Below are 26,295 nucleotides of genomic sequence, written 5' to 3'. Positions count from 1 at the left end.
TTGGTGCAGGGAAGTTTATAGTTGAATAATTCCAACGTACTGGTTGACAATTCTTTAATTTTGAATGGAATTGTTCAAAGTGTTAGACTTGATGATGAGGGCACTTGGCATTACTAACATGAAGATAAGAGGCTAAAAAATGAATCCAGTATCATATTGTAGATGGAATATGCCAAAAACTATTGACCTGAAATTATTTGTTTAATTAAGTTGTGTTTTATGTGATTGCCGGATCAGCTTGGCATTTGGTAGTCTATCACCAAAAAGATAGAGTGGCATATTTGGGTATTTGATTACGTAACAAACCAACTTCCTCTGGATGAGTTGGCCACCACGTTAATTGTGGGATGAGAGGTCTCAAGGATTCAAACCTTACCTCTCATCAATATGCCTCTATATAAGAATTGTTCTAAATTCATACGAATGCATGGTGGTTCTGGTGGTTCAATACTCTTTCATGATAATGTCAAAAGTAACCCTAAAAGAAATGGTATTTAACCATTTATGTTGTCCGTTGCACTTAATTAACCTCAATCCATGAGTTTGCCTTTTGCAATTGGGGTTGATACGCTTGTTGTTTGTTCCTTTTAGAATTTAATATACACTAGGGAGTTTTTGTAAACAAATTAAATTTTGTGTATAACCAAATTACATTAAGGGATAATTTTAGAAACCTCCCTTGAGGTTTCTGACAATTTCACCCGACTCCTCTCAGGTTTAAAAAATTACACTTACCTCTTTTGACATAGTAAAATACCTATAATGCCCTCCACTTGATAGACAATTTTAAATTTAAGACAATAAATTTACAAAATAAAAAAAATCTATTTTTCCATCTCTTGTCTATTTTCCCCCCTTTCTTTTCTAGTTAATATAACCTCTTTTTATCATCTTCAATTTTGTGGATACTAGCAAATTGAAATTACAAAATCAATAGAGGGAGTAGATTATGTGTCAAACTAGAAGAAAATGAAGAGACTCGTAGTGATAGAGAAATAAATAATGATATTGATGATTAAAATAGGAAAAAGCATAAAAGATGTGAAATTTGTCATAATTTGTTTGTTGACAAAAAAATTTATATAAAATGTCAATAATTACATAAGAATTTATTTTAATTAGATTGGAAATTTATTATTATTATTTTATTGTGAAGGTAGAATTTATTCTCTACTTTTGAGATATTAATATTTTTAAGGCTACAAGAGTTATAAGTCAGATTAAGTTGTATCGAAAAGGTATTTGAGCATTAATATTTAATTTTGAGGTATAAAATTAGTTGTCAATGGAGGTTGTGTGTGTTTTCTTCTTTTTTATTTGGATGGCAAGTATTGATATTGTACATGCAAATTGGGATCTTTTGAATGGTTATTTGATTTTAAAACTTATGATTGGATAATTGTTAAGAATTAGGCTTGTTGATTTGTGCAAGGTGTGGAAGAAAATGATTGTATATACTATATTTTTCTTTCTTATTTCTGTACAAAAGGGCAATTTGAATTTTTGTGAGAAAATCTTTCTTGTTGGACCTATATTATTACCAAACAGTAAAAGAAGGGAAGGTATATGTAATTTTCAAAATCTGATGAGAGTGCTCTGTAATTATTAAAAACCTTAGGGGAGGTTTGTGATATTATCCCTTACATTAAACGTACATTAACTCACTTAGTGATAATTATATTTTATAGTATCTTTTTCTAATATAATAATAATATAACTGCACCAAAGTCTTAACCATGTACCAGCACGAAAGGAGATCTCTTCCCATCTGCGTCAGAAACAAAGCACATTTGTAGGGATCTCAACGAAGCGGTTTTGGGGCGGAACCCCATTATACAAAGGGATAATATCAGAAACCTCCCCTGAGGTTTCTTAAAATATCACTAAGCTCCCCCCACATTTTGGAAATCTCTCTTACCACCCTTTGAATTGACATTTTCTTAACAATGTCAGCCCCTCTAAGCAAAAGTAACAATAGAAAATGCATTTTGGAGGAGGGAGAGTATTTTAGTTCCCTTCATACCCTTAGGTTGACTGATACAGTGACATAAGAAAGTTGCAGTAGGTGGAAAATGTGAATTGGAGAGTATTTTTCTGGCATGAGCACTGACCGTTGGACATGCGACGACTACTTTGAGTGCTTCCAGTTTCTCCTTTAAAAGGTGAAACTACCGCTTGAAATAGCTGCGCAAATGGAGAGGTAACTGGGCAAAGAAATGGCTAGTTCATCCTTTAATGAGGACACTCATACAATTAAACTAATTAAACTCATCCTTTAGGGTTTATGAAATGGATGCATTTAATTAAGTAACTAATTAAACTAATTAAATTACCTACGAGTATTACTTTCACATAATTAATTTATATTAAATACAAAACCTATCAGTTTCCCTTTCGTAAAAATATGAGCGTAATATTTTTTGAATTTTACTTACAACCATTTGTATATTTAATATAAATTAAATGATTCAGAATAAAATACTCATAAATAGCTATTACTTTGTTCGTGTAATAGAGAAAACCTATAAAGAGCTGATATATTATGGGCAATTTCTTTTTTTTTTTTTACTTTCACGTATTTAATTTATGTTAAATACAAAACCTACTAGTTTCCTTTCGTAAAAATATTAGTATATCACTCTTACAGTATTTAATAAATTATATGATTAAATGCCTACTAAATTCACCCGTACTAGTTTTCCTTTCGTAATAATATTAGTGTAACACTTTTTGAATTTCACTTATAAACATTTATGTATTTAATATAAATTAAATGATTTAAAGTAAAATGCTCATAAATAGCTAGTACTTTATTCATATAATGGAAGAAACTCGTAAAGAACTGGTATGTTATGGACAATTTTTTTTTACTTTCAAATACTTCATTTATATTTAAGGGAGGTTACTGCTATTTCTGTAAAAATATTTGTGTAATGACTTTTGAATTTTATTTGCAAATATTTATATATTTAACATAACTTAAATGATTCAGAATAAAATGCCCATTAAAACCTGATACTTGGTTCATGTAATAGAGAAAAGCCATAAAGAATTGGTACTTTATGGGATATTTCTTTTTTAAAAAATATTTAATTTATATTAAATAAATAACCTACTAGTTTTTTTTCGTAAGAAATTACAGTAACACTTTTTGAATTTTACTTAAAAACATTTATATATTTATTATAAATTGAATGTTTGAGAGTAAAATGTCCCCAAAAAGCTTTAAGCGTAAAATATTTAATTGTTTTAATTTCTTTACTTTAAATTTTTTTCCTTTTATAAGCTGAATAAGGTAACAGCAGAAACAAGGGTATTATTGGCAACTGATGAAGTCAACTAGCTACTTCTGACCCCACAATCACTTGAGGGGTGGTAAAAGAGATTTCCAAAATGTGAGGGGAGCTTAGTGATATTTCAAGAAACCTCAGGGGAGGTTTCTGATATTATCCCTTATACAAAAGTTTGCCCCGCCTCTGTCCTTGTCCAACCCCACTAGTTCCATGGGTCCACCTGCCCCGGCCCACTATCATTATTATTGTTTTTGTTTGATTTAACCTTTTCAATCAATATAGATCTAATAATAATTTTATCAATCATTCTTTTGAAGTTTTTATAAAAAAAATTATACGTCATTCCATTATAATTAACATAACATGTTACTTATTTCATACAATATATTTAAATAATAATAATAATAACATAACATTTATTTCATATATTATACATATAAAAATATACATATATATATTGTATTATATTAAAATATAGGTGATATGTTGGGCGAGGGTAAGTTCCCTACCTCCTGCCCCACCTCTCGTCAACCACCGCCCTTATTGCCAGGAAGACTCTCGTTTAGGCCTCTCTCCGAGAGTCCCTTAACATGTTACTTATTTCATACAATATATTTAAATAATAATAATAATAATAATATAATATTTATTTCATATATTATACATACAAAAATATATATATTGTATTATATTAAAATATTGGTGATATACGGGGCGAGGGTAAGTTCCCTACCTCCTGCCCCACTTCTCGCCAACCACCACCCTTATTGCCATCCCTGTGCATTTGAGTATCAATGCACGCCAAGTTTTATTTAGGTTGGATGGAAGGACTGTGGCCCAGAATCTAACGGGTCAAACAGAATCCTGTTCGTGGGGGTTAATCCGCAGAAACATCCTTTTGGGCTAAATATAGTGCTCTTAATGAAAATAGATGCTCAAATTATTGCCATTGACATAGAATCACACCCGTAGCCCGTAGAGTTGCTCAATCAAGTTTTAGTCTCCCGCTCGAGCAAGTAATCTTGCAAGACTGTAGGATAAAATAATCTAAGTTTGATAATGACAACACTGACTGATTTACCATACACCAAATTCACAATTTTTTTCACATTCAAATGATGCCAAAAGAGGAAAAGAATCCTCCAATACCAACAAAAAAAAAAAAATGTTTGATCATATTTGATTGAAAACTAACCTAATTCCCATCCCAATTCATTTTATGTTGTTCCTAGTTTCAAAAATTACGTCTGGTGATTTAACTCTACCTAACCACTAATGCAGCAAATGTCTTACACACTCCCAAAAGTATCTTTATTCTTTACCGAATGCGACTATGGATAGGCCAACACAAGTTGGTTCAGTTAATAAAAATAGTCATTTTTTCACAAAAGGTCGTGTTTGCGAATCCTATTGTTAATGCGAGAAATGTACTGATAAGCGATCTGTAAGAATCTCTATAAGTGACTTATAATGCTAGAAGCATACCCTAACTCGTGGTGATTCCACCCAAACTATTTTTTTTTACCAAAAAAACATAATATGGATAGTGGAGGTCATTGTAGACCAGAAAAGTTACTTTACCAAGAAATAACTAACATTAGATATCGAAGTCATTATGACAAACTTAAGAAAAGGTTTGCTGTCATTTTGTGAGCTTGCCTCTCCCATTAAGTGGTCAAAATCCAGCCAACAATGCTTCAAGTTCCTATAATGAGCCCTCTATATTGTGCTTTATCAAACATATAATAATCCTGCAAGTGCAATGGCCCAACAATGCTTAATTCATTTCCATCTTTGTCATTAGCTACATGACCATCGGCATTTGGTTAAACTAAAGTGAAAATAAGTTGTAGTGTAAACTCCCAAAAGTAGTTCCATTAGGCCTTATCCCACAAAGGTTTCATCATGGCTGCCCAAATCGAGATAAGAGTAATGTGGGTTTTTGCAGGAAAAAAAAATAAACAAATGGTCAGCCTAACGGGTGCTTATGGATAGGACACTCATTAAGATATATTTCAAATATTATATTTTTAAAAATATAAAAAAAAAATAATAAACATATAAATGCAAAGGAATTAATTAGAAAAATTATATAAATGTCAAAAAAATAATTATTATTAATTTATATATATATACATAATAAATTGAATGAAATGTTTGGATGTCGCTCACGGGACACCGTCAGAAAAACCCAGAAACAAATAATGCGAGTAATGGGTGTCAACTATCGTCTCTGCCAGATTCCTTTTTCCCTGGAATCATGGGGGAGCCAACAATGAACGTGGACTCTGTTTTCTCAAACATAAACAGAAGCCAATATGGACAAATGGGATGACAAATCTCTTGCAATGGATTATTTCCGGGTTAATTTACAAGTGATTGTGGAGGTGTGAGTAATTTCCTCTAGCTTCTTCTTGGGAACCTCAAGATCATTTATCTGTTGTTGCCTGCAATTTTCAACTTTCACCATCTTAAATAAAAGCTTTTCGTCAAATAAAGAACATCAAAAATAAGTGCGGTATTCATCTTACAGTAATAAAATGTTTAAAATAAGTGATCGTCTGGACAGCAAGAAGTACTCAAGATATGGTAAGGATTTGACAGTATATAGGTAAGGATATCCTATCACGATTAAGAACAAAGCAAGAAGGGAAAAAAAAAATACCAAATGGGGAAAATTTGGACTACAGATAAGGAAAAATGCAAATAAGTTTTATTTAAGCATTAGCATTCTTTCATACCAAAAACCAAGATGTATCAAATCCATAAAACTTAGCATGTGAATACACACAATCTCAATTATTGCATGCCTTTTATTGCAATATTTTAAAAATTAGCTATACATTTAGAAAAAAAACTAATAAATTCAAATCCCTTTTAACGAGGGTTCTATTTAGGGGTGCAAACGAGTCGAATTTAATCAAGTAACTTGCAAGGTTGCTCAGTTAAAACTGGAACTTGAACTTGTGTTAACTAAATTCGACCTACTTAATGAGTCGAGTTTGAGTTAAATATGTAAAACTCGAAAGTTTGTCGAGCTTAATTGAGCTTCGCGTATATCTTTTTTCTTTCTAATTTTTTTATTAGTATGAATGCCTATTTTGTCAATTATTTAAAATTATATAAATTTATATTCTTAAATTCGATTAAACTCGATTGAACTCAATTTAAGTTTGATTTGGGGTTGATGAGCACGAGCTCAAATAATGCAAAACAAAATCGAACTCAACCTCGAACTTGATGAGCTTGAACTCAAATTTTTTAACTCGAATCGAGCTTAATTCGAAGACTCTTGATAACCAAACTGAATGAAAAAGTTGGGAAAAAAAAATAATTTTGTTGATTTATTTAATTATTTACTACGAGTGAGTAAATGAAGATGGATCAGAGCACCTGGACGCCCATAAGGAAGGAAATGATGAGCCCATTGGTCCCATTGCCCACAGATTTTATTTCGAATCGACGGCCTCTGCTCTAACTAACGAAACCACGCCCCAGCAATTAGTACACCCAAATTCGGCCACTTTTCGTCTCGGTCCGATCAAAGACCCCGAAAAAGGTTCTCGAAAAGCTAACTGACACGTGTCCATCCTATCTTGATCCGCAAAACCCTCAAGCCTCAGCCCAGCTCTCGCATCTCCGCCACCTTTCCTTTCCGTTTTCACTTCGTCACTCTTTCCCTCTTCCTTCCTTCCTTTTTATATCTCCAACCCCATCATCTCCGATGCCAATCATCTTCTTATCTGCTTCTCCTTCGTTTCTTGATTTTGCTCCCAAAAGCTTCAGATCTTTCCCTCACCTGCTTTCAGCTCATTCAATCGCATATATCTAACTATTTAACCTGTTTCTTTTGTGGCTAGAACAGTTCCGCACCTCGCCTGCGGGATTTCTTAGTTTTTTCTTTCAATGGTCTGGTTGGATTGTTGGGTGAGGAAATGTTTGATCTGTATGCGCTAACCCACTTTCGTTCCCAAATCTGTTTGCGCAAACGCAAAAAGTAGCCCACAGCATCCCCTCACGCGTATATATATCTGTACAGATGGTTTTATACTAGGAGCTAACATTTGTGCTGTTGAAAGAAGAAAAGCCGTGTCTTTTTTTTGTTCCTTTTTTGATAAATTCTCTTTTTGGAAGATTTGAGCTAGACCCACCATTTGACCACTCCAAAAATCAGGAAGAGGGGTTTTATTTTTTGTTTTGGTTTTGAATTTTTAGTGGGTTCTAGACATTTCTTTTCTTTTCTTTTTTCGTAAATATTGGGGCAATTCGTGTAGATATTTGTTAATATTAGAATTGAGATTGTTAGATTTGGAACACATTTAGGTAGATACGTGGACTGATTTCGCTGAACTGAAGAAAGTGGCGAAAATGAGCTTGGGAGCCGCCGAGGAAGATTCAGCATCAGAAATCCATCTTCCTGCCGATATAGATTGGGAGATGCTTGATAAATCTAAGTTCTTCTTCCTCGGCGCGGCGTTGTTTTCCGGTGTTTCAGCCACGCTTTACCCTGTCGTGGTGTTAAAAACCAGGCAGCAAGTGATGTTGAATGGAACCCCTTGTCTTAAAATGGCAGCATCCATACTAAGAAACGAGGGATTGAGAGGGTTTTATAGCGGATTCGGGACTTCCCTTATGGGGACCATCCCTGCGCGTGCCCTTTACATGGGAGCCCTTGAGATGACTAAGAGCAATGTGGGTTCTGCCACTGTTCAATTGGGATTGTCTGAGGCTTATGCTTCCGCTGTTGCTAATGCTGCAGCTGGCCTAAGTGCAGCCATGGCTGCACAGTTGGTTTGGACGCCGGTTGATGTTGTGAGTCAGAGACTAATGGTTCAAGGAAGCTGTTGTTCTAATGGTCGTTCGGGCAATGCTGTTGCTCTGAAGAGTTACAGTGGTGGGATCGATGCATTTAGGAAGATAGTGTACTCGGATGGAATTAGAGGATTGTATAGGGGATTTGGGATTTCGATACTGACTTACGCCCCTTCCAATGCTGTATGGTGGGGTTCTTACTCTGTTGTGCACCGGACGATCTGGGGCTGCGTTGGTGGTTATGGTTGCAAGAAAGATGAGAATGGGTATAGGCCGGACGGAAAGGCGGTGGTGGCCATTCAGGGGATAAGTGCTGCTATGGCTAGTGGGGTTTCTGCATTGGTTACAATGCCACTTGATACGATCAAGACTAGAATGCAAGTTTTGGATGGTGAAGGAAGTGGGCGTAGCCCGCCTACGATTCTACAAACTGTGAGGAACTTGGTGAAAGAAGGTGGATTTAGTGCTTGCTACAGAGGGTTGGGTCCAAGATGGGCTTCAATGTCTATGTCTGCGACGACCATGATCACCACTTACGAGTTTCTCAAGCGGCTATCGACTAAAAATCAAGACAGCTTTGCTTGATGAGTTGTGCTGCATGATCATCATTGAGCAGACTTGTTTAGGGGGTTCTTTTATGCCGTTTCTGGACCCCTACGTTTAGTTAGGCAAAAGTAATACTTCCCTTGGGCCATTTTGGTCTGCAAAATGGAATCTCAATGTAAATGTGTAAAAATGTAACAACCCTTTTCAAGGTTTTAGCAATGAAGATGTTTAATGTTCCCTTCAACCTATATATCTCTAGTAGCCAAATCATTATTCAATCTAGAAACTCCCTAGCTAGCTTGTGCAGAAGTTATCAAGGATGGCAGTTCTGATTCTTGTGAATCTTGATCTTCAGGGTTTAAGATCCCAATCACCAAAAATCAGTACTCAATTGGTGAGGATTTGAATCGACTATTAGCAGCACTTGCTGTTATCATGTCTTTAGTCTCCGTGCAAGAGTTTGTATCTGTCTTTCACAGGACAAACAGGATTGAGGTTGGCTTTTGGCTGGCTTTTTCCATTGCCATTGATTGGTAGGAAAACTCCCTTTTCCTAGCGGTTGGTTTGATTCTGCCCTTCAATTAATTGAAAAGACAAAATTGAAGGCTAACTTCTGTAGCCATTTGCTGGTCTCCCCCCATGCACAAATTTGTCCAAAAGGGTGCTGAGAAGTCAAAAACTTCCTCGTTAATGTGTCTCCTGATCGTCCAAACTGTCGATAGATGTTAAGGACTTTTGAAGAGTTCTTTTCCATTAAAGTGAATGAATAATCAATTAGACAAGAATGGAGATCGTGATGGCTTAATATATTTAACCCTTTTCAACATTATGGTGCTCAAATTTCAATTGAGGAATCAGATGAACAACCGAATTACTTGTCCGAGGTGGCATTAATTACGAAATCAGGTTCTATTTGAGCACTTTCATGATGCATTCGTCCTGTCTGCACTTGGCTTTGATACAACGATGATACGGTGTTCATTTTCACTTACCACTTGGGCACCTTTTACAACATTTCTTACAAGTAAAATTCTTAACAAGGAATGGTTAAACCCCAAAAGAAAAAAACATGTAAAATTAAGAAACAAACAGACAAAGATAATCACCATTTCTACCAAGTTAAAGTTGCAGATGCTATCTAGTGGTTTAACTAAAGTGAGCAGAAATATTACGATTATTATTTGAGGGGATTTATCATTTATCATATGTGAAATTTACAGTTTATCTTTTTTATTTTTTTTTTTACAACGATAACAATTGTATAACACATTCTATCCTAATCTATGAAGGAGAGAGAGTCCAACAAGTATGCAGACTTGACTAGATCAAGGGAATGCTATGACACCACCTTTGAATTTACAGTCCAAGGAGGGACTTAAGTCCCTCCCTGGCGGCCACTGAGTTAAGCCCAGTGATTTTACAGTTTATCACTTGGTGGTTTTTTTTTTTTGCTGCCTCGAATTATTCCTTTTGTATTTTTTGTAACATTGTAAAGCATAGTGTAGTTCTTAATTGGTTAGGGACATTCAATTGTAGTATAGCGAGGGTTAACATAAGTAAAGTTGTAAAACTCTGTCATTGTAGGATTTGGAGTTACAGTCATCGTAAATGCGACAGCAGGGGGCGGCAAGGCAAAAGCAGAAAGAACGGCCCAGTTCTTCTGCGCAAAACGACAGCCGGGAAACGAGAAAAGCAAGGACACTGACGTGAGAATCCCTTGGAATTTCCCTGTTCCGAAATGGCAAAAACCCAAAAAAAAAAAAAGTACAGTCCATATGCAATATGCATTGCCCACTTGCCATATCAATGAGTAAAACATGGACCACCTTATCCGATTCCAGTTTGAGCAATTCAATACCTTCGCTATCCTGTCACTCTTCCGACAATACCACGGCCTAGGACCACCCACGACACCCCAAGAAAAAAAAGGGTTCTTTCACTTTACATTTAGGACTCCATGTTGCCTTGCCTACGATAAGGGTGCTATTGAGCAGAGTTCAGCTCGAGCAGCATCATATTCAAGTTGAACTCAAAGTGCACGAGTGCCATTTGAGCTCAAAAGAGGAATTTGTAGAAACATTTGAGTTCGATTTGATAAGGCTTGAAAATAATGCTAAACCTTATCGATGCCAAAAACTTGACTCAAACTCGAATATTAGCTTGAATAATGCTAAGCTTGTATTAGTCATTTCGTGTGTGTGTACTTAATTATTTAATGGCTTGTATTAGTCATCATGTGTGTGTGTATTTAATTCTTTAATGCAGTACTCGATTGAGCTCTCAAGTACCTAATCCGTAAACTCGGAAATGACTTGATAGTAATTTCGAGTAACTCGAGCTCGATCAAAATGAATTTAAATCAATCTGTTGATCGAATAATTCACGATATACTTGATTCAGCGTTACCCCCATCTACTATCTTTTTTGGGTTACAATTTTTCTCAATAGCCATCGGGTATCTTTCTCTATCTTTATTTTACTTTTTATTTTTTCTATGGCAGCAACTTGGGGATCTTTCAATTCTATTGCTCTATTAGTATAATGGGAAGCGAGAAAAGAACTCTACAAAGATGAAAGGTTGAACAATCCCTTCATTATCAACAGAAGTGTAAAAAGGCTGGGTAGGAGAGTAATTTTCGAGTGGCCATTATGCACCTAAGTTATTTACTGAAAGTTTTTACAACACCCTTCATAAATCCAATCATTGCTGGACCGGAATACAGAATATATACCTCGGGGCACATAATACTTGCACGTAAAGATAAACATGAATGATTTTCAGGAAATGCAGAAAGGCTACAATCATATTAATTGGTTGACATCATTGAAGCTCAAACTAATTCACAAGAGATTTTGGTAAACTGCGGGATGTACCAGCAAAGTTAATGGTTTAGAAAAGCCAACAAGGTTTCCTCATCTTGTACGTGGCATCGTAAGCAACTTGTGACTGAGTCTAATAGCTGAGGATTCAGTTACACTAAGATCTTGCACAAATGCAATTATAAACAAGCAATGGAAAGCAAGTGTCCAGCATGTAATCAAACAAGCAAAGCATAGAGTCCGTCCACCATATGACAGGAGGTCACATGCATTCAATTTAAGAAAAGGCGAACATAAACTATTTCAAATTGAACAATCAAATCCAGTTTGCAACTAAACAATTGATGTAGCCTTAAATCCTACACATAATACGCCAGAAAATTTTAGAAACAGCAACATATATCCACTGCTGACACAAGTACTTGACCTACACCAGACAATTAGCAACTCAACTTCAAGACTACTAAGGCACATATAACCTTCTAAGGTCAAGGGCGTGCCCTTTTGTTGCTACAAGATGGGCACTTGTATTGCTTGATGTGCTCAGCCCTAGCAGGGGTGATCTTAACACACTTCCCATGGAACCATTTCTCACAGATGTCACAGCAAATCCAGAATTCGTCTGCTCCATAGTTCTCACCACATGCACCACATAAGGTATCGCCATGATCCTCATCTTCCTCATCAAGACCATCCTCCTCCTCACCTTTCAGTACCCCTCTTGAATACTTGCCTTGGGTATCAGAGCCACGCTGTTTCAAGAAAGAAACTTCAAATTAAACTACTAAACCTGAGGAAAATGAGACATATCAAAAAATTCACGTTAGGCTTTCTCTACAGTTCAAAACTCCTCAAAGTTAGGTTTCTGTTCTCATTTCAATTCTGCCGTGCATAACAATTCAATGGTAACATAAAAACCATCAAGATGACCACCCAAAGAAAGAAACTGGCCATGAAACGTAAACAGGTATGATGCTTTTTTTTTTAGCAACAACATTAATTTTCTGTTGATCTGCATTCAAGATAAATTAAAGACCAGTTGCCAGAAATCTGTAACTTCCTGTCAGTATCCCCACTCCATTAATTATCTGACGAATAAAAACCACCACTAACCACGCATCTCCGAGCAGCTTTAATCTATAGTACAGAGTAAACATATCAGAAAAGATTTTGGGAAGCTCTGGTACCGTAGAGTTTGTCTTGGATTTGTTGCTACTGTGATTTGAGACTGATGACTTCTCCTTGGATTGTTTCTTGGCTGACCCAGTTACGACTTCAAATACGGTTGGCAGATCATTTATCATATTGAAAAGTCGTTTCCTGCATTACAAAGACACAAACAATGATATTAACCAATGGATAATAAGATCTTCAAACACAAGAGTACAACAAAAATGAGAAAAAAAAAAAAAGAAAACTTTTACATTCGGATGTCTTAGAGGGGAAAAAAATCAAAAGAATAATATTTTCATAACAATTAATGTTAACCTAGTATTTTGCCTTTTCCTTCAATGAAGCAAGCTTTTGAAGAGACAATTGAGCAAATCATAGACAACCGCATCTAAATAAAAAGGGGATTCTTGATTTACAGGTGAACTAATGCTCTCCAAACTTGAACATAAATTGGGGATATTAGAAAAATGACACTCATTTTAGACATCACAGAAATATGAAATTTGCAGATTTACAAAATTATAATTGCCATAAAAATCATGAGTATCAAACTTCATCCATTAACCAAATTGAAGCATGTATTCATTCTGATGCACCAGTATTAACAAGTAGGCGAAAGCAGAGAGCATAGCCAGGCACAAAATTTACTGGGCAGAAAAGTGCTAAGTTGCAATGCAAAATCATCATATAACAAATCCAAGGAACAACGAAATGCATGGTCGCACACGAGTCAACACACTTCTATCCATACATGTACAATAGCATCGACTCACTTAACACAAGAAGATAATGTCATTTTCCATGTTATTGTAAATTAATACTACTTCAAGCACAGAACCAGTTGCAAAAATCTCATCAAGGAAACCTAAACCAATATTGTGAGGATTAGTTACCTATCAGCTTTGTCAAATCCAAATCTAGCACCAAAATAGAAAGCAACAGCAAGTAACCATGCATCGCTGTGCACAGCAACCAGGGAAAGCCAGTCCTTCTCTTGCATGCCATCTCGAGCAAAGTTAATACCAAGAGCAGGCTCTGGAAGCTCTGGAGGCACCTCTTCAGCAGGTAAATTAACCTCCCACTGCTCGTCAGGAAGTCCATAAAGGCAAAGATTTTCCTTATCTGCAGTTCATACACAATAGAAAGAAGAACCTTATTATGTTCTTAAACTGAATGCAGTCTTTTAGTTGTTAAATCCAGAATGTGAGGCTACCTAAAATAGTGCAAATCCAGATCTACACATAACTCTTGATAATCAAAGTACAAAGAAAGACAGAAACTGCAATAACAAACAGCACATTTCAATCAGAGTAACAAAAAGCGAAATTTAAAGACTTGAAAAACAAAAATCATGGAAGAAAGTAAATGATTAAAGTAAAAGGGAGGGAGCAAAAAGAAGCAAATAAAGTACAGAAAAGAAGAAAATGCAAATGATAATAAAGAAAGTCAGACATGAAAAACTAGTAAAGAGCAGAAGTACTTATCATTTTCTGAGAAGGCTCAGTGCCTGAAAGGGTACGTATGCAAGTTATTTGTAAACAGTTATAAGTGAAACTATTAGTTTGTAAAGGCAAATCTAACATCCTTCATTAAAGATGTTTTTGTATTCATGAAGCACTTTACAAAGAAAAGCATGTGAAGAGGTTAAATTTTCTCTAATAATGTCTATCTCAAGAACAAATGGAAGTTTGGAGTTCAAAGCAAAAACAAAAAGGCATAGAAAAGGTTGCTAGAGAGGGTATATAACCAGGTAGACACAAAGTATCACATATGATAGCTTCAAGCACTTCTTCCACCTACCTAAACAGATCCTGAATAGAGTTTCAATGAAATCAATCTGCACTTAAAATTAAAATATCCACCGATGGAGTATGCTAAAGAGATTGTCTGGCCATTCATAGACAACTCTTCTCTATTTTCCTGGACCACAAACTCATACATAGAGATTAAGCTTGAGACCAGAACAAGTCAAATCCAATATGTATTGAAGAATCCCGCAAGCAAATAATTGCTCAGGAACTCTCCAATCATATGAGCTCACCTTCTCTTTCCCCCTCTACACAGATGTATATATGGTACACAAACAAGTATAAGGTAAGCATTAAGCATACATGAGTAAATCATGGTAAAGTTCTTTTTTCTGTGTATGAAACAAACATTTAATTTACGATTAAAAAGTAGCAAACAACTCAAACGAACTACGAAGCAAAGGCATGTACTCCAACAATTCATAACATTCAAAATTTGAAACCACTGTGGAATTGACAAAGGACTCGTAAAAATGAAATGGGAACATGATGCATCAATCTTACAAGCAGAAAAGAGGCGCTAAAAGGTTAGACAATTTTCACTGTTTCACACACACAGCTGCAATTAAATGTTGGTCCTCAGTCCAGGCAAAAAAAATTCATGCATACATGCACTCAAATAATCAACCAAATTTGCAGCAAAAGAATAATAAATAACTCCGAAAATTCACTAGAAGATAAATTTCAAATAGACGGGGAAAAACCCAAAATTCATTCAGCCACAAAAATAAAATACTTCGCCAAAAAAAAAGACATTTTCCAGCCAGAAGAAAAGGTGCGCAGAAAAAAAAAGAAGAAAAATATACCAGGGTCGCATTGCTGATAGAACCGTTCAACATCTGCAAACAAAAAGCATAACCCATTTAAGAATCACGACAATTGGCAAAACCCCAGAAAGAAAAAAATCAAATAAACACAGAAAACTGACCAAAATGAAAATTCAAAAGCATATGCCATCACTAACAACTGACAATTCAAACCAAATAGAAAAAATTACGCTAATCGTTTTCTGAAACATTTTACCAGAAGTGAGTGCCTTAATTAAGCCAGCTCTTCGACCCTTGAAATCCCTAAAAACCTCTTCCACGGTCCTCGGACCGTATTGGGGATTAGCATCCATATCTTAACTCAAAATTCAATTCAATTCAATTACCACTACTTTGAACAATTAGTGTTTAGTAAAATAGGGAGACAGAGAAACTCTGAGAATATGGATTGAGTGAAGTTTGTTTGAAAGAGAGAGAGAGTAAAGAGACGTAGTACTAGTTTTAGAGAGAGAGAGACAGAGAGAGAGGGGGGGGGGGGGGAATTGGGGCGACCCTTTTACCACCTTCACCTTGTTTATCTTTTTTAACTGCAGTTAAAATGACAAGGGGCATCAGTGGACTTGAAAACTGAAAATTAGGTTGATTTGATTGCTCATTTCTCCGGCTAAAAATAGCACGCCCCTCCCACATGGTCATATTTTTAGGGGCAAAATCGGAAACACATTTCATTACCCGTCGAAAGTAAAAGGAATGGCCATCTCTTCCAATCTTCCTCTCCTCCCTGCTGCACTGTTTCTCTTACTCCTCCCAACATCATCTGTCTTAGCCACTGAAAGAGAGCGCAAGACCTTCATCGTACGAGTTCACCCTGATGCTAAGCCTTCCATCTTCCCCACTCACCAGCACTGGTACGAGTCCTCCCTCACCTCTCTCCTCTCATCTCATCATTCCACCGCTGCTACTGCCACTTCCCCTCCCCCTCCTCCTCCTCCTCTTCTTCTCCACACCTACAGCACCGTCTTCCACGGCTTCTCTGCTCAGCTCACTGTTTCCCAAGCTCACGCCCTTCATTCCTTCCCCGGCATTCTCGCTGTTATTCCCGAGCAAGTCAGGCAACTTCATACCACGCGATCCCCTCAATTTCTCGGCCTTAAGACCTCCGACAGCGCCGGCTTGCTCAAGGAGTCCGATTTCGGCTCCGATCTTGTCATCGCTGTTATTGATACTGGGATATGGCCCGAGAGGAAATCCTTCGACGATCGGGACCTTGGCCCCGTTCCCCCCAAGTGGAAAGGCGCCTGCGTCCCCGGGAGGGACTTTCTGGCCACTTCCTGCAACAGGAAATTGATCGGAGCTAGGTACTTCAGCAATGGCTACGAGGCCACCAACGGGAAGATGAACGAGACCACCGAGTATCGCTCGCCCAGGGATTCAGACGGCCATGGCACCCACACCGCTTCCATTGCCGCCGGCAGGTACGTCTTTCCTGCGTCGACTCTGGGGTACGCTCGCGGCGTGGCTGCTGGGATGTCCCCCAAAGCTCGCTTAGCTGCGTATAAAGTTTGTTGGAACTCCGGCTGCTTGACCCTTCTGGCAAGAGTTCCGAAAGGCCTGAGCTTGACCTTGAAACCCTCCAGAAGAACATTTCTGGGATTTTCGCCACCATTCGGGGATGCAATTTAGGGTTTCTTGAAACTTTGAGAGTCAAAGGTGAAATGTGTATTTTGGTGGTTGTGCATTCCTTTTACTTTCGACGGGTAATGAAATGTGTTTCCGGTTTTGCCCCTAAAAATATGACCATGTGGGAGGGGCGTGCTATTTTTAGCCGGAGAAATGAGCAAAAACGAGCAATAGGACCACATTGGCTCACAATTTAAATGTGAATGACCATTCTGGCTGATTTTATATGTAAAGGACTAAAAAAGTGTTTTTGGTAAATGTTAGGGACCAATTTGGCAAATTTCCCTTCTTTTTTTTCCTTATATTATATTTGGGTTATATTTGGTACTAAGGCAGAAACTTGGTGAATCCGGTCTACGGTCCCACTTGTAGACCGAGTGGTCAGGCAAATACACAAAATAGACAAATAAGCAAAAATTGTGTTTGGATTGAGATAATTTGAAATAAAATAATTTACTGCACAAATTTCAATCATCTTTTTATCTTATATATCACATCACAAAAAATGTTATAATAATTATTTCAAATAAATCATCCAAATAAACTCTTATATAAACAAACTATGTCTATCCAAATTTTTACCAAGTGTCTAACCAATTACTTATAGAGAGAAGGATTTTATTTTCCTCTCGATAATCAACTTGATTTTGGCATTTTTCTTTTCTGTCTATGATAGGTAGTGTTCAATTTACCAAAAACATACTCCATTACATTAGGGGTGCTAGCAAGCTGAGCTGCACACAATTAGATCAAACAACCAACTCGAAGTCACTTGGCTTGAACTCGGTCAAATCAAGTTCAAGTTCATGTAACTTGATACAAGAATCAAGTCGAGTTTGAACCTCTCTTTGTGCTATTTCAGTACTCGTCGAATAGCTCAATTAATTTTATTATTCATATAATATATTTAGTTTGATTATGAACTAACCAATAAGAATTTCTATTTTAGATAATTTACACGAAATTTAGTATTTCGAGTTTTTGAATACTCGAGTTCGATAAGGCTCAGGAACAAATATCAAACCCTGTCGAATCAAGTTTTATCTTTATTAATACAGTATTGACCCTTATCAAATCGAGTTTTAGCCTTATTAACTCTTCTCTCAAATCAAGTCAAGCAACATAAATTTCTGCTTTGGAGCTTGAATAGGCTTGCTTATCATACATCTACATTACACTACCAACTTTTCCAAGGCATTGCTGTCATTCAATTTACCAACTGGAAATGATGACAAAAGCATATTGTGTGAGAACTAATTTTAAAAGGGTTCAAAGTCCTACTAGATTTATAATTACGACAAAAAATCAATGACTTCCCATGTAATTAATTTACCGAAGTCTTTAGTAATTGCACATTAAAGAATGCAATTAATGGGCAGTTCTGGTATTGTATGTTGATTTAAAGGGTAGGGATAATTTCAGAAACCATCCTTGAGGTTTCTGACAATTGCACTCGGCTCCCCTCAGGTTTAAGAAATTATACTTACTTCCTTGACATAATAAAATACCTATAATTCCCTCCACTTAGTAGACAATTTTAAATTTAAAACAATAAATTTACAAAACCTAAAAAAAAAATCTATTTTCCTGTCTTTTGTCTACTTTCAAGTTAATAGAACCTCTTTTTATTATTTTCAGTTTTGTGGATATTAGCAAATTGAAATTACAAAATCTACAAAGGGAGTAGATTATGCGTCAAACTAAAAGGAAATGAAGAGACTAGCAGTGATAGAGAAATAAATAATGAAATTAATGATTGAAATAGGAAGAAGAATTAAAGATGTGAAATTTGTCATATTTTGTTTATTATCAGGAAAAACTTTTATAAAATGTCAATAATTACATAATGATTTTTTTTCATTGGATTAGAAATTTTTTATTATGATTTTATTGTAGAGGTAGAATTTATTTTCAGCTTTTGAGATATTAATATTTTTAAAACTATAGGAGAATTGTAATTGTGGTTCTAGATCAAATTAGCTTATATTGAAAAGATATTTGAGCATTGATATTTACTTTGGGAGTATAAAATTGGTTTTCAATGGGATTTTGTGTGAGTGTGTGCGTGTGTTTTTTTTTATTGTGACAAGTATTGATATTGTATATGTAATTTGGGATCTTTTGGGTAGTTACTCGATTTTAAAACTTATACTCGGACGGTTGTTTGGCTTGTTGATTTATACAAAGTATAGAAGAAAATGATTGAGTATACTATATTTTTCTTTCTTAGTTTTGTACAAAAGAATAATTTAGGATTTTTGAAAGAAAATCTAAATTCTTGGATCTACATTGTTACTAAATAGTAAAAGTATGGGAGGTATATGTAATTTTTAAAATCTGAGGGAAGCTCTTTGTAATTGTGAGAAACCTTAGGGAGGTTTGTGAAATTATCCCTAAAAGGTAAGTAGTAATATAATTCGAGGATATATAAGAGACATTTTCCTTGCATGGATCCTATCAATCACACACTCCTCAAGTGGAAAAAAATATACTACTTTGTCACCTACAAGAGACAGAGATCAGTTTAACTATAAGCTCTTCTATGGTAATGACACTACAAATCTCAACCTTTACAGTGTAAAAAAGGTGCGCAAACAAGTTTTACTTCTAATACATCAATTAATTTAGACAATGAATTTTTGTTTTATCAAGTGTAAGACATTGGTTTCGTAATCCGACCCTTTTTGCTTTGGGTTTTAAACATATTCCAAAACGATTACATTTTTTTGCCCACCATTTGGAAAGTTGAACTTAAATGGATTGAAGTTACTGATTCACTGGATTCCTCGTAAAGGCAAATGAAAGAGATCTTAGGCTCCTAGTTCATGTTGTAGCTAGCTAGTGCAGACTATGTGATGGCTACAGCTTTAACCTCTTTTTAGTCTCAATGAATATTTTACCTTTTCTGTCCCTGTGGGGTTTCTGTCCCACATCGGCTTTCGGGGTTTGGGGTTTGGGTAGTTAAGTCCTTGGGAGCAATCCAAAAGTTGCCGGCTTTTGGGTTGACTTCTGGGATTAAGGTTTAGTTAGTCAAATTCCGTTTCCGGAAGAAGAATATTTTACCTTTTCTGTGGTAAAACAACCATATGTATTTTTAACTTGGGTTAAAAATAAAAAAGACCCATGTGATATATCTAATACACAAAAAAATCCTCCATAGTTTCAAAACATACAAAATGACACCTTATATTTTGAACTAATTATAAAACTGATAGAATCCGGTAAATTTAATGGAATCCGATAAACTTAAGAGAAAACTTAACGAAATCCGATAAACTTAACAGAATCTCCAGTAAGTTTAATAGTCAAAACCATCATTTTCATTAAGTTTACTAAATTCTGTTAATTTACAATTTAGTTCATTTTTGTATGTTTTGAAACTACAGAAGACTTTTCTGTGTATTAGATATAACACATACGACTTTTTTGTTTTTAACCCTTTTAACTTTGGAGTTGTCAGCTCATGTTAGATGAATTGACAAAGACATTAACCTATGTGCAAAATGTGCCAAGAATTAAAAAAGAATTTTAAGGGGAGGGGGGAGGCGCAGTAAGAACTTTAGGCAGGCAATTACGAATTACACAAGGTAATCAAAGTTTTTATTAGTACATCTTTGCGAGTGCAAGACATAATCACCAACGATGGCCAAACACAGCCATACAAAACCAAATGCAAGAAAAACAGACTCTGAAAAACATCAGACAAAAGGAATTGAAAGCACAACCATTCCTTGTCTGAGCAGTAGTTAAGGATCATTACCTTTTATTGACACTAAAATTAAAAGCACACAACATTGGTCCAGCTATGCGTTTCTTCTTTATCTGGAAACCATAATCATGGAACCATCGAATGCCTGAATGGGACATATCCTACGAGGAAGTCCCCTCTTTTATTCCAAGTCTGGAACAAAGAGTAGTGAAATAGCCAAGGATGTCCTGCCAAATATTCATTGCGAGTTGCCCAACAGAGCTGCAGATGCAGTCAGTTTCGAGCACGTCCATCAATGGATAAGAAAAGCAGGTTGCCAGCTTCTAAATGTGTTGAATCTTTTCCGACACGCATGCCCATGTGGAAAGAAGAGGCTGACACCTGATTCTCTGGGTGTTGGAAGATGTCATCACCATTGAATATGCTTGTGACATCAGAGCCAGATGGGGTGGAAGCTGCCCAACTACAACTTTCTGAGAGCCGAGCTTCGGAGCCAGATATATCTCCAGCAAGCATTTTAAGAGGAGCATCCTCAGTATAGCTTGGAGATGAAAGGTTGGATGGCTTTATATCCTTCGTATTCAAAAAGCGCCCTCCAGAACCCCGAGGTCTCCTTACCGCATGTTTATGTCGAGATTCATGAAGGTAGGGCTGCAAAAAACAAAATTAACACTTTCAAGGATGAAAACCGAACTTATTAGTTGAGGCACAAAGTGATGGCTTTAAGCTACAAGTACCTTTCGGAACTTGAGCATTTTGTTCTGAGCCTCGTGCTTTGCACGGATTCGTCTTCGTCTGAGGATTGCACGATATTGCTTAGCATTGACCAAGACAGGCATGCCCTCTGCACATTGAAGAGGAGGAAGTGGAACTCTTGCATGCAGCATCCCCACCATAGGAGGACATACCTGGTCATATTGCAGCAAGCATTTTAATAAGCTACATTGATTGCTGAAAAGACCAAATTCATGCATCTCATTAAATTTGATGAAGCGTGTTTCAGCTCAAAGAAGACCTTCTAAAGTAAAAAAAAATGACAAATTCATAGTTAAATGCAACTACAGCCAAAAGCCATGGTAAAGTTCATGGATTTAGTTTATCACAGGCTCTCAAAAGAACATAGGTACTTGTACCACTAGATGACGCTGCTAATTCCCAACCTTCGCCTGCCAATGGGATTCTTCTTAATCTCCCATTCAGAAGATTCAGAAGCATCTTCTTACGGATAGAAGACACACATTCCATCCACAAGTAAATAACAAAAACCTTCATTCAGCATCTTGCAAATTTTTTTATCATTGTTTTTTTTAATTAATTTTTCTTTTTACCTAGATAGTAGATCCTTTTCCAGCATTCAGTAACAAGCCTAGCTATAGTGAAAGAGCAAACATATCATTCAGAAAACATGGTCTATTTTAACACAAAACAAATAACAACCAATTTAGAACTCCCAACAAATTCCAACTCAGGAATCCTACAGCAACAAAAATATTAAAATGCAAATTATCAATCCCATCACATGAGAAGTACCTAAGATACTCCAGAATAGAGAAGAGAAAGAAGAGGCATGATGAATTATGAAGTGCATGATGTATTATGCACATCCACAACACAAACTGTAGTAAATAGCTGGATTCTCTTCAGATTATGCAGAAAACGTAAATTATGATTCTAAACATCAAAACCAATTGGCATTCTTAAGCTGGAGAGTGCTCTGCATGAGTCCTATTTACCATCTTGCTTCATGAACGATTGAGAACCTAAGCTTACTACAAACTGCATTATACGCCAACTGTTAGACAATAGTTTCACTTTGAAATTGTTTTTGTCCTTGTATCCCACAACCTTTTGCCTTCTCTATTTTCTGCTAAGTTCCATGTCAAACAAAAAATCAACTTACTTCATTGACTCCTCATTTTTCTAATAACAAGCATCAATACTCCCAAAAATATGTAGAATTAAGATGTTTGTTATTACAACTGATGAATGAAGGACTTACAAGAGCATTTGGCCCATAAGCAGCTACAAGCCCGCCAAAGTAGGATTCACTGCTGGGGAAGGGTATGCAAGCCTGAAAGCACAAAAGACCATAAATTCCTGTGTTCCATTTTTCATTGGATTTATGCAATAGCCACATGCCCATTCTTCCTAGTTCAGATTGTGCTTAAGCATGTTTCTAGTCTCCATTTGAGTTGTTAATATCACCAATATTTGAAGCATGGAGTGGTCAATCAGAGGCAAACAGAAGCCTTCAATTTCTGGTTTTCTGCATTAGCCTTTTATAGATTTAACTATGAAATGATTAGATTACTTTGTTGCTTCCAGGATTAAATGAATATCTATAATAATAAAAAAGACTAGAATAAACCAATTTCATAACTTGGATGTAGAACTGGCACTGGACTGTCTTCCTTTGATATGGGAGAGACTTTTGATCAGTTTCCTTCCACATAGGAGATTAATTAACAGACCAGTCTTAGACAAACTCTTCTAGAGCTGAGCCAAATTTGAGAATTAAGTATGCTGGTTTGTCTTCACCCCAACTTCCACAGTTGTTGGCATTCCATTATAGTTATTGCCACTGTTATTGGTGCATTACAATGTGCATATACACAGTGTTTTCAACATGCCATGACTAAGTCACGCACCTATACTGTGGATTGTAGATTAGTCATGACCAAGCTACTCAATCTGTGCATGGGTAAATAATCCTACCTGTTTCAGTGACTACTTAGTTAATATACTTAAAGCGTTGATAAAGTGTGGCTGCTCTTGCATATGTAGATCTAGAATAAGATTATCTTATCTACATGGAAGAAGGGAGGAGCTTCCGCTCATGACTTATGATGGAAATGGTCATCTATGCATCTATAAATGGCTCTTCTACCCTTCCTCCACCTCCCCCCCCCCCCCCCCTCCCAAAAAAAAAAAAAAAACCATCCCAAGTTTGTCTTTCTCATAAGAGATGCAAGATGTAGGTGCTAAGACTAAAATCATTAAAGACATGCCAAGGTATCAATTTTATGCCATGCCATGTATTAGAAGGCAAAATTGAAGGTCTCTGGATCTCCGATATCAAAACATGTCTAATCAGAGTTAACATTTTTCTACCAAGCCAGAAGTCCCAAGCATTGCACTGAGGAAAGAATGGAGATGGACTCACCAATGACTTGTTATAATCCAACTGTACTTGGCTAACAGTAAAATCTGCACTGACACACAAAAGAGGTGATCTCTGGTACTGCTCTGCACGCCTTCCATGAGTTTCATCACCAGCTGAGAAAGAGAGAACTTCCATTAATATAAGTTGACAAAGGCTGAGACAAAAACAAGCTAGTACTCTGAAGGTGGAGGAAACATTTTCGAGCTCATGTTGGTAAAGTGGATGAAATACATCCGAGTTTAGGTTTCCAAAGAAATTATTGTATATATGTTGGATCACTAAGTATCAGGTATGTTTTTTGAGTATATAGAACAGAGCGTGCAGAAATGTAAGTGGATGAGTGACCTCACTGATTTAGAAAGTGAAAACACAAACATGCAATGTACAGAAAGCCTTCCTAAAAGCCACAAAAATGTTGATTTAGACCATGCACAAAGTGATTCCAATTACAATTGAGAAACATCTTTGCCTCGTCTGCATATTTTCAAAGATTATGGTTTATATAAAAGAATAACTTTTGACCCAAAAAAAAAAATCTTCACCTTGTCCGCTTATTTTCAACATTTTGAAGCTAGTTACCACCTTAGCAACAAATAGTAACACTAAGGAAGAAAAGAATCCAGATTAACAGTCAAGAAACCTTATATGTATCAAATGAAGTGGTAGATTACTTCACATGATACTAAAAGAAATTGTTACTGTTTCCCCTACAATTACACCAGAATTTAAATTATGCAAGACCGTAGGTTATTCATTCTGCCAGTCAAACACAAATACAAAATTTAAGTCCATTGTGACGTCCAAATTTCACATGTCATGCAAATGTATTGGAACTTCAACTTCTATCTACTCTTTGTAAGGTAATTAAAAATTTTGAACCATTTCTCAATTTGTGCATAACTTTTAGTTTGGTGCAGTAAACTCTAATTATATGTCTAATCATAAGAGTTTATTAATTTACAAGGTTTCATTTTGAAAAAACAAATATCAGAGAATATGACAAGGAATAGCAAGTATGACCACACTGTGATCCGATGGTATGCATACAAGTGCTGTTTCTTGCAGCATCAGCCATAACGTATTGAGACTGACAGGTTGACAGAGTTGATAAGGAATCCAGTTCTTGAAATAGCAAGTCTGATTGCTTCACATGGAAAAATTCGTTGTTAGATGATTCTGGTCCAGTAATAACACTCTTGGAAGGAGAAAACTTTGATTGTTCAGTAGAGTTCCATAGAGAAGAGCAAGTAATAAGAAAAGGTGCCAATGATTGGCCATCTTTGTTGCAAGAGCTTTGCATCCTTAATACTCGGTAGCTCTTTACAACCTCTCTTCTGTTACGTCTAAATCCCTATTGCAGGACAGTGAACACTGCAACTGCAGTTGATGTTTTCCTGGCTCAGTTAACAACAACAAATCCAATGCATGTCAATGACATTTTTTAAAAACTTGACATGCTAACAATCATGCTAAGGAGCAAAGAATTAGTAGTAAAGATGATCTTACTTCCTTTTAGAACATACCAAGAATTGTCTGTGTATTTATGGCCACATGGGCCAACAAGATTGGAGCTGCTAAACTAGGAAAGGTAAAACTATTCTCGAAATGTTTAGTATAAAAATTACCGAGTGCACTGATATCGGAAAGCAACAAGCAAAACAACTACAATCAATTGCGCAAATAACTTCACCTATTAAAACTTAAAAGGATTCCTTTATTTACCTTCTTCTCTCAAGGCCAACTATCTGACACAACATATATTCTCTTCAACTTAGAACATCAACAGTTTAGAACAGTAAATCATTAATCCCAGGATGGTTTTCAATATTTACTAAAGCCAGCCAATTTTCAAAGTCATTGAATTGAAGGCACGTCACTCAAACAAAAGATGCGTGTTCCAGAAATATCAAAAGTTGTTGAATTTCCAGACTGCGTATGAGTATAAAGGAGACAAGACGAAAAACCCAAAAAAAAAAGAAATTTTTTTTTTTTCAACACATCTTCAAGAACCAATGGTAGCTAACTGTTCAATTTCAAATCAGGAACAATTGGCAATCCTGAGATACAAAGACAAAGTAACTATACGATTCCAACGAAATGAAAGATAGACACAAGAAGAAAGAAAGAAAGGTCATTTGGAGGGAATAAGAGAGACACCTGTGCAACGCTGGAAGAGTGAAGTTTCCCAGACTGACAAAGAACCTTCTTGTTTGGTTAATAGTTCTTTGGATTTGATGCTAACAAAGTCTTTCTGCTCCCTCCCGAAAGCTACTAACTATTGCTCCTTTCACATCAAAAATAAAAGGAAAAGGAAATACTAAATGAATAAAGCCCTTTAAGCATGGAAGCGACAAGCTCTCATTAGATACTCCATCACAAGATACAAACAATCAAATACCACTCACAAAACCATCCTATTTCCACCTCCACCACAGCCACCACCATCACCACTACCTTGTTTGCTTTAACTGGGGAGTATTTTTTTAGAGAAATACCTTTACATTTTCCCAAATGGGCGCTTCTA

The 26,295-nt window shown here is 36.1% G+C and overlaps 4 protein-coding genes across 6 annotated transcripts; 2 read left to right on the top strand and 2 right to left on the bottom strand.

Annotated features, from left to right (window-relative positions):
• Nucleotides 1-6,924: 6,924 nt before the first annotated feature.
• Nucleotides 6,925-8,895, top strand: LOC113781342 (solute carrier family 25 member 44-like). Its single transcript, XM_027327260.1, has one exon. The coding sequence runs from the start codon at nucleotides 7,662-7,664 to the stop codon at nucleotides 8,688-8,690; it is 1,029 nt and encodes a 342-aa protein (XP_027183061.1). The 5' UTR covers nucleotides 6,925-7,661; the 3' UTR covers nucleotides 8,691-8,895.
• A 2,828-nt stretch (nucleotides 8,896-11,723) lies between these two features.
• LOC113779721 (PHD finger protein ALFIN-LIKE 4-like) lies at nucleotides 11,724-15,738 on the bottom strand. Its single transcript, XM_027325419.1, has 5 exons — nucleotides 15,476-15,738; nucleotides 15,259-15,291; nucleotides 13,538-13,766; nucleotides 12,659-12,791; nucleotides 11,724-12,223 (listed from the first exon to the last, which is right to left on the bottom strand). Exons 1-5 carry the CDS (start codon nucleotides 15,570-15,572, stop codon nucleotides 11,960-11,962), a joined length of 756 nt encoding a protein of 251 aa, XP_027181220.1. The 5' UTR covers nucleotides 15,573-15,738; the 3' UTR covers nucleotides 11,724-11,959.
• Nucleotides 15,739-15,969: 231 nt separating this feature from the next.
• Nucleotides 15,970-16,902, top strand: LOC113779405 (subtilisin-like protease SBT1.5). Its single transcript, XM_027324974.1, has one exon. The coding sequence runs from the start codon at nucleotides 15,970-15,972 to the stop codon at nucleotides 16,900-16,902; it is 933 nt and encodes a 310-aa protein (XP_027180775.1).
• A 3,575-nt stretch (nucleotides 16,903-20,477) lies between these two features.
• Nucleotides 20,478-26,267, bottom strand: LOC113781232 (nuclear transcription factor Y subunit A-3-like). 3 transcript variants are annotated; one of them, XM_027327134.1, is made up of 6 exons: nucleotides 25,929-26,267; nucleotides 24,819-25,165; nucleotides 23,772-23,884; nucleotides 22,608-22,679; nucleotides 21,346-21,516; nucleotides 20,478-21,259 (listed from the first exon to the last, which is right to left on the bottom strand). In XM_027327134.1, the coding sequence occupies exons 2-6, from the start codon at nucleotides 25,069-25,071 to the stop codon at nucleotides 20,882-20,884; spliced, it is 987 nt and encodes a 328-aa protein (XP_027182935.1). In that variant the 5' UTR covers nucleotides 25,072-25,165; nucleotides 25,929-26,267; the 3' UTR covers nucleotides 20,478-20,881. The 3 variants fall into 3 exon arrangements, with proteins under 3 accessions (XP_027182935.1, XP_027182936.1, XP_027182937.1); XM_027327135.1 differs by having other exon boundaries at nucleotides 24,819-24,915; XM_027327136.1 differs by having other exon boundaries at nucleotides 24,819-24,908.
• Nucleotides 26,268-26,295: the final 28 nt, after the last annotated feature.

The sequence above is a fragment of the Coffea eugenioides genome, chromosome 8 (assembly GCF_003713205.1).
Source record: "Coffea eugenioides isolate CCC68of chromosome 8, Ceug_1.0, whole genome shotgun sequence".
Lineage (NCBI taxonomy): Eukaryota > Viridiplantae > Streptophyta > Magnoliopsida > Gentianales > Rubiaceae > Coffea > Coffea eugenioides.
This window is presented reverse-complemented; position numbering and strand designations above follow the sequence as displayed.